The sequence below is a fragment of the Otolemur garnettii genome, unplaced genomic scaffold, assembly GCF_000181295.1.
Source record: "Otolemur garnettii isolate 467f Iridium unplaced genomic scaffold, OtoGar3 scaffold00053, whole genome shotgun sequence".
Lineage (NCBI taxonomy): Eukaryota > Metazoa > Chordata > Mammalia > Primates > Galagidae > Otolemur > Otolemur garnettii.
The window spans coordinates 302,087-314,160 of NW_003852448.1; the positions used below are offsets into that span (position 1 = coordinate 302,087).

Sequence of the window (12,074 nt, forward strand, 5' to 3'; positions counted from 1 at the left end):
CTGGAAACACTGGGTTTCATGGAAGAGCCTCTTACATCAAAAGAGTAAAACTTCGAAAATGAGAGTCAACAATACACTCTTTAAAGCCATAGTCGGCAACCAAACATGTGTATATAAATATTTTATTCCCATGTTCAATCTCTCCAAGGGCCCATACACTGCATACTGTTTACTCTATTTTTTTTTTAATCTGGTAAAGATAGGATATCTCTACAATGCAGATGAAGGAGGCCTTTGATGTCATCCTCTGGGCTAAACACACACAATCCAGAAATTACTAAGCATAGAAACTTAAGCTTTCAGTGCATTTACCGTTTTTATTTTGCTATGCAGAAACATACATTCACCATGGGCTGTGATGCAGGTGACAGTGTAATGGAGAATATATCTTTTTGGAAGGCTATTTATAACTAAACATAGATAGTCTTAATTACAGTGGAAATTCTGTACAGTTTAAGGCTTGGCTCTGAACTAGGTTGTAAATATGAACCAGATTTGGAAACAAAACACTTTTTTTGCTTTCAAGTAAAAGAAGAAAAATCAACTTAAAAAACGCAAGGACAAAGAAATGAAGAAAGAAAACAAAGCAACAGAAAGAAACCCAACAGAGTCTCCTGGAGAGAAATGTCATAATATGGGAAACTAACAAAAATACAGGGTTTTTTTCTTCTCAAAATAATGACAATTTACAGATTTAGACTTGTTAGAGATCTCTGGAAAGCTGTTCAGACTGAATGCAGACCAAAGCGGACAATAGGAAGGAATCACATTCATTAATATGCTAAAATCAGGACTACCTCGTCGAATTAAATCAGATACACAAAGCAAGACTGTAAGCGTTAAATATTTCTGGAGGGTCAGAGAGTCATTACTGTTCATGGGTGAGAGTAATAAAACCAGATGAAACAAGTCAAGATTCAAGTTGTTCACTGAATAAAGTCGGTTATTGGCACATCTAATCTGGGGGACATCTGACACACCAGACCTGGACAGCTTCTAGTATTTTACGGTAATCTTCATTTATCTGTAAACAAAAGATCTGTCATCTAAGAAACTGCGGTTTTGTTTAACTTTAATAATAAACTATGAAAGGCATGAATTGTGTATGTGGTACATGAGATCACGGTTTATATTGTTGGTTATGAACGTGCAGGTATAGCTGAAAACTGAGACATTTTGTGAAAATTAAAAAATGCTGCTCTTTGTAATTTTATCGTTGCTTCATGCAATATCAGTTTAGTGATGCTGATTCGGATTGCTTTATTATGGGAAGATCTCTCTGCCCGTGTCTTTATTAATGGTCAAGGTCAATTCTTCTGGATTGAAATTTTCCATGGTTGGGTTAGAAGAGGGAACTCCACATCGGCTCGGGGTTTCCTAATGGTTTGCATGACCAGATTCGTGTGCAAGCTAAGTTATTCCTGTAGGAAAGAGATTCGATTCGTTACCTATTTGAAAACATTGCAAAGTTTTTCTCAGTTCAAGGTCACAAAAAAAAAAAAAACTATCTTGGAGGTTTAGAATGCTTTTTGGCAAGATACCACATTTAAGCAATTACAATATTACCAAGTGGCCTAAGTTCACTTTTTTTTGTTTTCTATCTTCCAAAACATATTATAAGTTGAATATAAAGAGTGACCTTTATTTTTTTTTCTTTAACATACGCCACTCATCAACCTATGTTTCTTAAACCAGTTTAGAGAACTCATTAAGTCTCATAAATGTCTTATCCCATCAGCAAGTGTGCAAGTAGCTCAATTGCTGCATTCAGCATCCAAAGCTTCTCAGAAACGCTTCCAGCCCCTGGGTTCTTGCAGGGCAAGGCAGTATGCGTGACAGTCGTGCACAGACAGGCCAAACACCACTGGGAAGGCAAGCGTTTCCCAGAGGAATACGAGACTGCATTTTTGCCTCCTCTTGAGACCCAATGTTACAGTAGGGAGAAAAATCACCCCAAAGAATGCAGGAAATATGAGACATCCAAAAAGAAAGAAGAGCTCAGGCTTCAAAAATTAAAATACAAAACAAAACACAAAGCATAAACCAGCTATAACCAAACACAGCTGAAGAGAAAGCTTACAGTGGGTAGCACTGCCATCAAACGAGTGAGGGGGTCTATTTGTCTGGTATTTGGAACACACAAATTGAACCTCTCAGAACAAAGGTGCCTCAGTTCTGATTAGGCCGCATGGCAAGTGAAATCAAATTTGACATTTGGACAATGAAAAGAACACAGCGCGTGGATCAGGAGGGAAGACCCGTGAGACCACCCGAGCAAAGACTCTGCTTTTCCTTTGTCCTCCGACTGGCAGTAGGTGTGCAAAAGCCCCACAAGCATGGAACCTCCGAATGTGAGACAAACGGGCACCCGCAAACCAATTTTCCACCCTCTTGGTAACCAGCTCTACAAATGCCAGTGAGAGAAAAAAGGGGCGTGGGATTAGGTGAAAGATGAGAGGAAACAGCCCATGCCACATGCCAGCCTGGGAAGCCTAGAGAATCGGTACCTCCTCTTACCTCTGTCAATCCTCTCCATCTTCGGGCGTGATCTCTGTCTCTTTATGGACCACTACTTTGGTCACTGACATGTCAGGGTGCTGCTCTTTGGCCTCTTTAATTGCCTGAGCCAGCGCCTATCCCCAGGAAATCACAGAAGGGCAGAAACAGAAAGGAGGAGGAACATGCATGATCAGTAGCGAGGTGGAGACTGACGAGCTAATCTACACCCACAATTTACAAATGAGGGACAGGATCACAGAAGGGATTATGATCATAATCATATACTGGAAAGCTAATTCAGAATTTTTTTTAGAATATGTGCTGGACTAGAAGAATTGCATTGGGCATCAGAGGGCCGATAGGTTTTTCCTCATCTCTCTGCCTGGGTATCTATTGTCTCATACATACTACCTGGTCATGGTCAATGTCTGCATCTCCCGTGATGACTATTCGCTTTTCAATTCTTGTCTCAGAAATGCCTCCTTTTACAGTCTGGAAGAAACAAAGAAAAGTTTGATGAACTTACAGGGAGAAACAATCACAGTCTGATTGGGGTAAGTGGAAGAAAGTGGTGGCAGTGTAACATCACTCGCTCTTCAAGAATGGGAAGAATTCTACAGCGGTTATTTAGTATTTCAATTTCAGAAGTGAGGACACAGTGGAGTCCTCTGGGATTGGACGGCAGGTGCTTCTGAAACACCTACCACATGGCAAGTGCTACAGAAAGCATTAAGCACAGGCAATCAGAATGTTACATTCCTAAGGCCAGGTGCGGCAGCTCATGCCTGCAATCCCAGCACTCTGGGAGATCAAGGTGGGTGGTTTGCTTGAGCTCATGAGTTCGAGACCAGCCTGAGCAAGAGCCAGACCCTACTACAAATAGAAAAACTAGCCAGGCATTGTGGTGGGCACCTGTAGTCCCAGCTACTCAGGAAGCTGAGGCAAAAGGATATCTTGAGTCCAAAAGTTTGAGGTTGCTGTGCAGTATGACATTACAGCATTCTACTGAGGGTAACAAAATAAAACTCTGTCTCAAAAAAAAAAAAAAAAAAGAATGTTATGCTCCTAAAGAGAAACTCCCGCATAGGGAGGACAAGTCAAATTGTTATCAACTCGGAAGTTGCAGCCTTCCTGGCATCCCGAGTGTGGATGCCCTGCAGGCTCTGAATGGCACCTCTCTCCGGCACACCAGGGTTCCCGCTGGCTTCCCAGTCCACTTACTTTGGTGATGTGTGTGGTGGTGGTGGTGCTGGTGGTTTCCGAAGTGATCGTCTGCGCGCTCATCAGCACACCCGGCTCCAGATCAGTGCCAGGATCGACCTGAGCAAGCAGGGACAGACACTTCACCCAGTGCTTACCCTTCCTGTGCTACTCGAGGCATTCTGATGATTTCATTATCAACCATGGTCCCTGCACTGTTTAATCAGTCTGGGAGCTGCTGCCAAGAGTGGCAGCTAAGTGCAACCAGAGTTCACTGTTACTTAAAACACTAGGACTTTAGAATGTGAGCAGTGGATGGCTGAGTATTTCCCCCTCCTCTGTGGCTAGGGTAATAGGTTTCTGAGCCTTTTTTTCTCTATCTTGAGATATATGAATACTGCTGCCCCACAATCAGTAATAAAATTACAATTCTTGGATTGCTCTTAATAGAGACAGTCTGGCTGCTGGATCCTGTGAGTCTCATGAATTAAGTATCATGTGGTTATATGTAAATGCCTTAAGCCATAAAAAAGGATAAGATGGAGTGCCAGGGCTGCTGGTCTTCACAGATTGTCTTACCTGTGATGATTCATATGTGATGGTTTTTGTTTCAGTGTGAACGACTGGCACCTCCTTGGTAGAAATTTCTAGCTTCACTCCTCCTGGGGAAATACTACCAAAACTTATCGTTTCTGTCTTCACAGTTGATGACTGTGCCAATGGGAAGAAAGTACAGTGGTGCTTACAGTTAGTGCAAATTCAGTTTTGTTTTTTACCCTTCTTTCCTTTTTGGCGGGTACAAGCACAGGTCAGTATATAATAAATGTTTAAGTGGGAAGTAAGTTGGCGAATCAGGCATATGACATATACGTAGGATGTGGAGTCTACCAAGACTCCATAACTTCTTTTATATGGATGGCTTCAAGTAAAGGAAAACATTTTTTTTTTTTTTTTTTTTTTGAGACAGAGCCTCAAACTGTCCCCCTGGGTAGAGTGCCGTGGCATTATAGCTCACAGCAACCTCCAACTCCTGGGCTCAAGCGAGTCTCCTGCCTCCACCTCCCAAGTAGCTGGGACCACAGGCGCCCGCCACAACGCCAGGCCATTTTTTGGTTGCCGCCCTCATTGTTGTTTTGGCGGGTCCGGGCTGGGAATTCGAACCCGCCACCTTAGGTGTACGTGGCTGGTGCCTTAGCCCGTTGAGCTATAGGCACTGAGCCAAGGAAAACATTTTGAAGAAAATCGTAATTAACAAAAAGCTATTGGGCTGCGCCTGTGACTCAAAGGAATAGGGCGCTGGCCCCATATACCGGAGGTGGTGGGCTCAAACCCAGCCCTGGGCAAAAACTGCAAAAAATAAAAATAAAACCAACTATAAATAAGCGCAATTAATAACTTCTTAGTGGAAACAAGTAATATGCTATTAACTCCCCCAAACACTTTAGCGATCTCAATAAAAGAGAATAATGAATAGAGGGAGCTGGTATGTAGCAAGCTTAGTTTTTCATCCTTCTGGATAAATACATTGATCAGAAATAAATTTATCAAATTTTCTAATATTTCCACCGACCATGCATTCCCCAGGGTTACTGTCAATGACAACAATTTCAATTTGGGTAGACACCATTTCCTGGAGCAATATATTATTAATAATCAGGAGATGTGTCTGCATGTGACGCCAAAGTTGGAAACCAGCAGAGACCCCTAACTGCCACCCTGGAAGGAAGAGGAGAAACGAATTGTACAAGGAGAAAAAAGGTAGAAAACGAACCTTAGCTCCTCCTTTCTGCCGATCTCAACTCCCAGACATCCTATCTCAGGGTTACTTAAGTGCTAAAAGTAATAATAACTAGTGTTACCTCAAAATGAGCCTTTTGTTCCACAGGCTCAGCAACGTGGAGGGCTACGCTCTGATCCTCCTGCCGCTCGCGCGACGCAGTGGCTGTCTCCTCCTGTCCCAGAGCGGCTTTCTTGGCCTCCTCCCCCCTTTCCTCTTTAGGCTCCTCAGTCAGAGAGGAGCCCTCCTTCCCTCTGATGCTGGAAGCATCCCCTGGCTGTGCTGCGGCATCCGCGTCGTCCCCAGCCACGCAGGAAGCGTCCCCGCTGGCGCGCACCTCCATCACCCGCCTCTCCTCCACCAGAGCGGCCTCCTGCACCAGCTTCTCAGCGCCCGGCGGCTGGGGGTGCGAGGCGAGTTTTGGCTCTATTCCACTGGGCTCCGTTTTGGTTTCCATTTTCTGCATGGGAAAAGACTATGGTGTCAGTGTGACTTTTCATAAATCAAAGGTTGAAAAATAACTAAGGCCACCATTGGACAGGATGCCTAAAGCCAGTACCAAGTGCTTATGACCAGAAATGCTGATGGAAAATATAAATTAGCTTTTGTCCCTCCCACCAGGACTTTTGCTGCCTGCCCAGACACACACCAAAGCCCTGCCGCAAAAGAAACAGAATGCAGCAAAAAAACGCAAATAAAAGAAATGAAAGCATCGTAGCGCGTTCACATTATTTTTGGTCATTTTCTTAGACTCAAGTGGTGAGATAAAATGCTTGTAAGAATTAAATGCTATTAAAATTTCTCAACATGCTTGCCTTCTGAGTATCTGAAATATATCTTGAAATGGAACTAAAGGCACAGATACTTCTTGGAGTATGACAGATACTCCAGGGGGGCACAAAGGACAGTAACTGAAAACACTTTGCGGGGGGGTGTTACAGACAAAGCCGCTTGGAGGTAACACACGCACACAGCCAAAAGGCACAAGAGAAAGCAAGTGAGCGCACTCAGAAACATCAAAAATGAACAAATGACCACCTGAACCCAGCTCTGAGAAGTGGACGCAACCCCTCCTATGAACTCTGTCGGTTTTCGCGCAGACTCTAACAAACTGAAGATTTCGGAGCCATCCATGAGCTTTTCGCCGGAAGACTGCTTAGTCTGAGTGGGCAGAGAAAGGCAGAGTCAAGCACGAGAGACGCACACAAACCCGGCACACACACATTTGCAGCTTGTTAGACAGCTGTAGGCAGAGGGAAGAGGGAGGAGGGATGAAGGAATCTCAAATACAGAGTTGGAAAACAGAAAAAGAATGGGAAATAAAACAGCAAACTGGAGTGACCAGGAGCTCTTGTTTGGTAAAGCAGAGAGTTACTGGGACCGGGGTGGCGCCGGTTTAAGCAGATCCTATTTTTTCCTTCATTGCAAGCCACAGCAGCACTATCACATCTCAGGGAAGGGGAGCTGGAAATAAAATGGAAAGTGTTTGAATGCTGACTTTGCACTGCGGTACTGATATAACCATGAACAAAATCAAAAAGCTGGGTTGGTTGGCTCTCAACACAAAGCCAAGCGAGAGAAACGGGAGGGTCTGGGGTGGAAGGGCAGTGCCTCCAAGATGTCATGCTGGCGCTGGTTACCACGACTCGGGAAGCCGACGACTCGGTGACGTAATGTGCCGTAGCGACAGTGAAGGCCGGTTCCTGGGAGTATCTCCACTCAGACAGGCTCTTCCTTCGGGGGCCAAAGGGCCCCACTTTTAAGGCCTCACTTTCTAGCACTTGTTCCGTTTTACCATACCGTCCAGTTTCTGGGCCCAGGTGCACACCCACATCCTTCCCCAGCAGGGGGGCCTTCCTGAGGTCATCATCTTCAGGACTCTGCCTCCGAGACTCGGCTTCCTTGATGGGCGCCAGGGATTCTGACAATCTCCGCTTTGGGGTGTGGACCTCAGGTCCTCTCTTGGATTTCTCATCAGCCAGGGCTTCCAGGGCCTCATATTGTGCCAGGATGGGCGCGACCTTCACCGACTCCGACATTCCTCTCTCCATTTTCTGAAGAGCTTCCAGGGTGGAGGGCGACACCACTCTTTCCCCATCTTTGGCCTTCCCAGTCATAGTGACAATCCTTCCGGAGACAGTGTCATAGGATTTCCCTAGAGTGTATATTTTCTGCTTGCTATCTTCTTTCAGCTGCAGCTCTCTAGCCAAGTCTTCGAAGCTATGCATTTTAACAGCATCAGATTTTAACATGTCAGCCGGGAGGTCACCAGTTCTGCTCACTGTCACCACTTTGTAAGTCACAATCTTTCTCGAATCACCATCAACTACCTCAGTGGGTATTTTGTCTACAATAACCCAATCCTCTGTGCCCTATATTTGAAATATAAAAGCTAAATTAGAAATTCTGATGGCATCTCATTTCTAAAATAAGAATCCTTTAATAAAATCAGGGCAAGAGCTACACATAGGTCTGTGATGGGCTGCACAGGGCTGGCGTTGTTATCTAATAATTATGACTCTAATTTCTTCTCCTCTGAAACTTATAATCTATAACCTTCATCTCAGAATACATTCTGCAGGTATAGCTGCATGTTTGGATTTCTTTTCTTTTCCTCTCTTTCTTTCTTTCTTTTGAGACAGAGTCTCACTCTGTCGCTCCTGGTAGAGTGCCATGGCGTCACAGCTCACAGCAAACTCCAACTCTTGGGCTTAAGTAATTCTTTTGCCTCAGCCTCCCAAGTAGCTGGGGCCACAGGTGCCCACCACAACGCCTGGCTATTTTTTTGTTGCAGTTGTTTACTTGGTCCAGGTTGGGTTCGAACCCACCACCCTCAGTGTATGTGGCTGGCACTGTAACCACTGTGCTACGGGTACCAAGCCTCAGATTTCTTTATATAGGTAACATGCTTTGATAGTAAATTTGGCAAGAAATATATTTGATCTTATGATAAAGTTCTGATCATTTTATACTTCAAGATTAAAGAACATCATTGAAGTCGCCGTAAAACTACTTTAGCTTGACGTGTAGACAGTTTTCTACATTAAACATACCACTAGATTTCAAATACTGTTCTTCTTTCAATAAACTTGCCAACATTCTACAAATTTCTGTAAATGCCATTTCCATATCTGTAATTGTACTTCCTTACATAGGAAACTGAATCCACTATAGCACTTACTCACTAAGAAATACTGAGTGTGCCCGTGTCCAAGGCACTGTGTTAAAATACTTCCTGTTGGTGGGACACTGTTGGAGCCTCACTGATCTGTACTGAGTTCCAACCTCATTTATAGCTGAAGTTAATTGTTGAAGCTGTTTCTTTCCCACTTTCCTTAGTATTAGCTCCAATAAGACAGAAGAAATGAAAGTTAAGAAACCTCTATTTGGTGAGGCCTGACAGGATGTGACCAGGTGGGTGACAAGCCTAACAGGTCACAGAAGAAAGAGATATCAAAGCAGGAGCAGGGGAACACCTTGGTTGACATTTTAAACTCAGATGTTTTTTACTTTTGTATTTCCCATGGCCTAAAAACTTGAATCTAGAAACATGTGTGCCTTAAGGAAAGTGGTTTCAGACTGACCTACATGGTAGTGCTGGGTGAAATGAAATGAATTGAAAAAATAACCTCTAGGGTCGATGGGACAGTTTTCTGGAAAATTATTTGACGAGAAGTGACCATAGCGTCAGCAGAGTCGCCTTCCTGTGTTTTCTTTATCACATCCGGCTAGTGAGAAAACCAATAAAAGTTCAGAACTTTCGAAATCAATCCATGCCATGTAAGTTAGCACCATTCTACAAGCAAAAACAGTCAACTGTTTTCTATGAGCAAAAACAGTAAAACATTTCAGGAAGATTATTATGAGAAAGTATAGTCATGAGGCTTCAATGACAAAATCTGGGTAAAATCAGCTAGGAGCAGCAGCCAGAAATGATATATAACTGATTACCACCATATTAAGAAAATTCCATTTTTCCTTCCCCAGAACCTAAGTCAGAATCATATACCTACCTTACTATTAAACAAGACAAGTTTAAAAATAAAAACTAAAGGCATATTAGTAACACTGAATTCTGAAGAGCAATTCCTTTGGAAGATCCTTTATGTTTGTTTTTTACCTGGGACTCAAGGAATGGAGAGCCTCCTTGCTGCAAAAATATAATTTTTTCAGAAATCTCTCTTTCTTCTTTGGTCTGTTTAAATAAAGGGGGTTGGGTTGGGTTGGAGAAGAGGAAGTAGACAGTTTCCAAAAAGGCATGTTAGGAAGAGAGTCCTTTTATTATAAAGTACACATATATATACTTATGTATATATTCTTTCATTTTTTCCTGAATAATTCTTTATTAATTTGAACAATGGTCTGAAACCAAAGAGCAATAAATTATTTTATGAAACTTTGGCATTTATATGCCTCATAGCATTTTTCACATCTATAAGGCTAGAGCATGTAAGAACAATATAAAGGCTTCTTAGCATTCGAACAGGTTTGTGTCCATATTAAAAGGTATTAAAATGCTAAGAAACTTAAAATTCAGCTAGTTAGAAATCCTAATTTCTGGCAAGTATTTGACTGTATTCATCATTCGCGTGTTGCCTGTTACAGAGCGATGAAATGACACAAGGCCACTGCATTAGCCACTTACTTGAATAAACCCAGTTTCAATTCAATTGATTTCTTTACTGTCTCATAAATCAACAAAAATACTCAAGGCTATAGCTTTATTTGAACTTTTATAACAAATACCAATATTTTGTAAATAATTTTAAAGCCAATTTCAAAATACCTTGGTGAAAAATTAAGTATACCAAATCACGTGTCCCTTTAACATAAAATCAAGAAATTATAAAGTAAACATTTCATGTTAGGAACTAGTTTTTTACTTTTTAACTACTTTTTGTTATACCTTTCTTTGGTATTAAATAGGCACAATTCAGGTGGCAATGCATTAGCTACCAAGCCTATCTCTGCACAGTGCACAGTGGCACAGAATAGGGACAGAAAGGTACTAATTAATCAAAAAAAAAAAATCATGGAAACTTCAAAGTTTCTAGAAGAACGGAATTCTTTAAATCTAACCATCATGAACAATATAATTTTATGAGAATTACTTAAAATTCCTATTTGTTTATAATCTATCAGTACTACATTTAATCATTTGCCAGCAAGAGGTTGTAGGGGAACATCTGGAATATTCTCCTGCAGGACTTACTAACAGATTTTGATGGTATCATTCTCATTCTTATATGACCCTAATAACAGACAAATAAGCTATTTACAAAGGAGTAGAAAAAAATCCCTTTTCTGCTGCACTTTGGAGGATGGTACTGGAAGCAAGAAAATGTACCATGTGGAATCATAAATGTGTTTCACTTTCAATCACAGCCTCTTTTTTCCCCCCAAACAAACAAAAAGAGGAAGGACAGGTCAAAATTATAGGGACTTTTCAGAATAAATACTGCCAGGCCTCTATTTATAATCACTGAACTAAATATTATTCCTAAGATAAAAGCTTAACAAAAATCCCAGAACAACAGTGGTTTTCAGCATATTCTGTGGTCTGAAACCAACTAATTTAAAAATGTCTCTGCCTCATAATCGAAAATGTCAACACTGTCTACATTTGGAATTTCATATGGCCAATAACAGACACAGATAGGTAAACATAAGGGGATAGACTTCGGAGTTAAGTTCTATACATAGGTAACCTCCCAACTCAGTTCAGCTGGTAGAGAAGTGAAATGATAATAAAGAAAGGAGATAATCTAAAAAATACTCTTATCAAGCTGGGCATGGTGGCTCATACCTGTAATCCTAGCACTATGGGAGGCTGAGGAGGGTGGATTGCTTGAGCTCAGGAGTTTGAGACCAGCCTGAGGAAGAAAAAGACCCCCATCTCTACTAAAAAAGGAAAAAATAGAAAAAGTAGCTGGGTGTGGTAGGGGGATGCCTGTAGTCTCAGGTTCTGGGGAGGCTGAGCCAAGGGGATCACCTGAGCCCAAGAGTTTGAGGTTTTGTGCTATTAACTCAAATATCTGAAACCTGAAACCACTGACAATCAAATTTCCATTTTGTGTAGAAAACACACATAAAGATCCTAGAAAATAACCATCATTAGCTCATTATATGTAATTCTAACTCTAATTTTCTTCTAATTGTTCATAAATTAGTAGCATTTTATAGAAACAACAATTACTATCATAACAATTCAACTACTATAAATAGAACAAAGAAGAAAAGATGATTGCATTAAAAATCAGAAATTATTACTTTTTTTTCCCAAAATATCATTTTATCACTAAGACTTAAAAAAAGAACCCCACAAAATCAAAACCAACTAAACTTGGGGTCATAAGTTTGGGGGTCACTGGATCTAAGTTTCTTGCTAATTCTGACACAAGTAATATTACTTTGAGATGTCAATTTAAAAAGTTAAGTTAAATATTTCCATTTAGAAAGAACTGAACCTCTTTCTGAACTGGTTGATCATTGTTTAATTTAAAGTGGGCTGTATTAAAAAAAACAGGTTGATAGCAAATAAACCGTTTACTTTTTAAACAGATTTAAAAAAAATCTTTCTTTCTTTCTTTTTTTTTTT

General features: G+C 41.3%; 1 protein-coding gene across 3 annotated transcripts in view; it reads right to left on the reverse strand.

Annotated features, from left to right (window-relative positions):
• Positions 1-295: 295 nt before the first annotated feature.
• EPB41L3 (erythrocyte membrane protein band 4.1 like 3) overlaps positions 296-12,074 on the reverse strand; it is a 180,047-nt gene continuing 168,268 nt past the window's right edge. For 2 of the 3 annotated variants that reach the window (XM_023514424.1, XM_023514425.1), the window contains exons 15-21: positions 6,515-6,637; positions 5,559-5,936; positions 4,279-4,410; positions 3,721-3,819; positions 2,911-2,991; positions 2,518-2,633; positions 296-1,421 (exon numbers count right to left, since the gene is read on the reverse strand). In XM_023514424.1, the coding sequence (XP_023370192.1) occupies positions 2,523-2,633; positions 2,911-2,991; positions 3,721-3,819; positions 4,279-4,410; positions 5,559-5,936; positions 6,515-6,637 (924 nt within the window). In that variant the 3' untranslated portion in view covers positions 296-1,421; positions 2,518-2,522. The remainder of the gene's footprint in view (positions 1,422-2,517; positions 2,634-2,910; positions 2,992-3,720; positions 3,820-4,278; positions 4,411-5,558; positions 5,937-6,514; positions 6,638-12,074) is intronic. The other variant, XM_003792013.3, reaches the window with a different exon arrangement.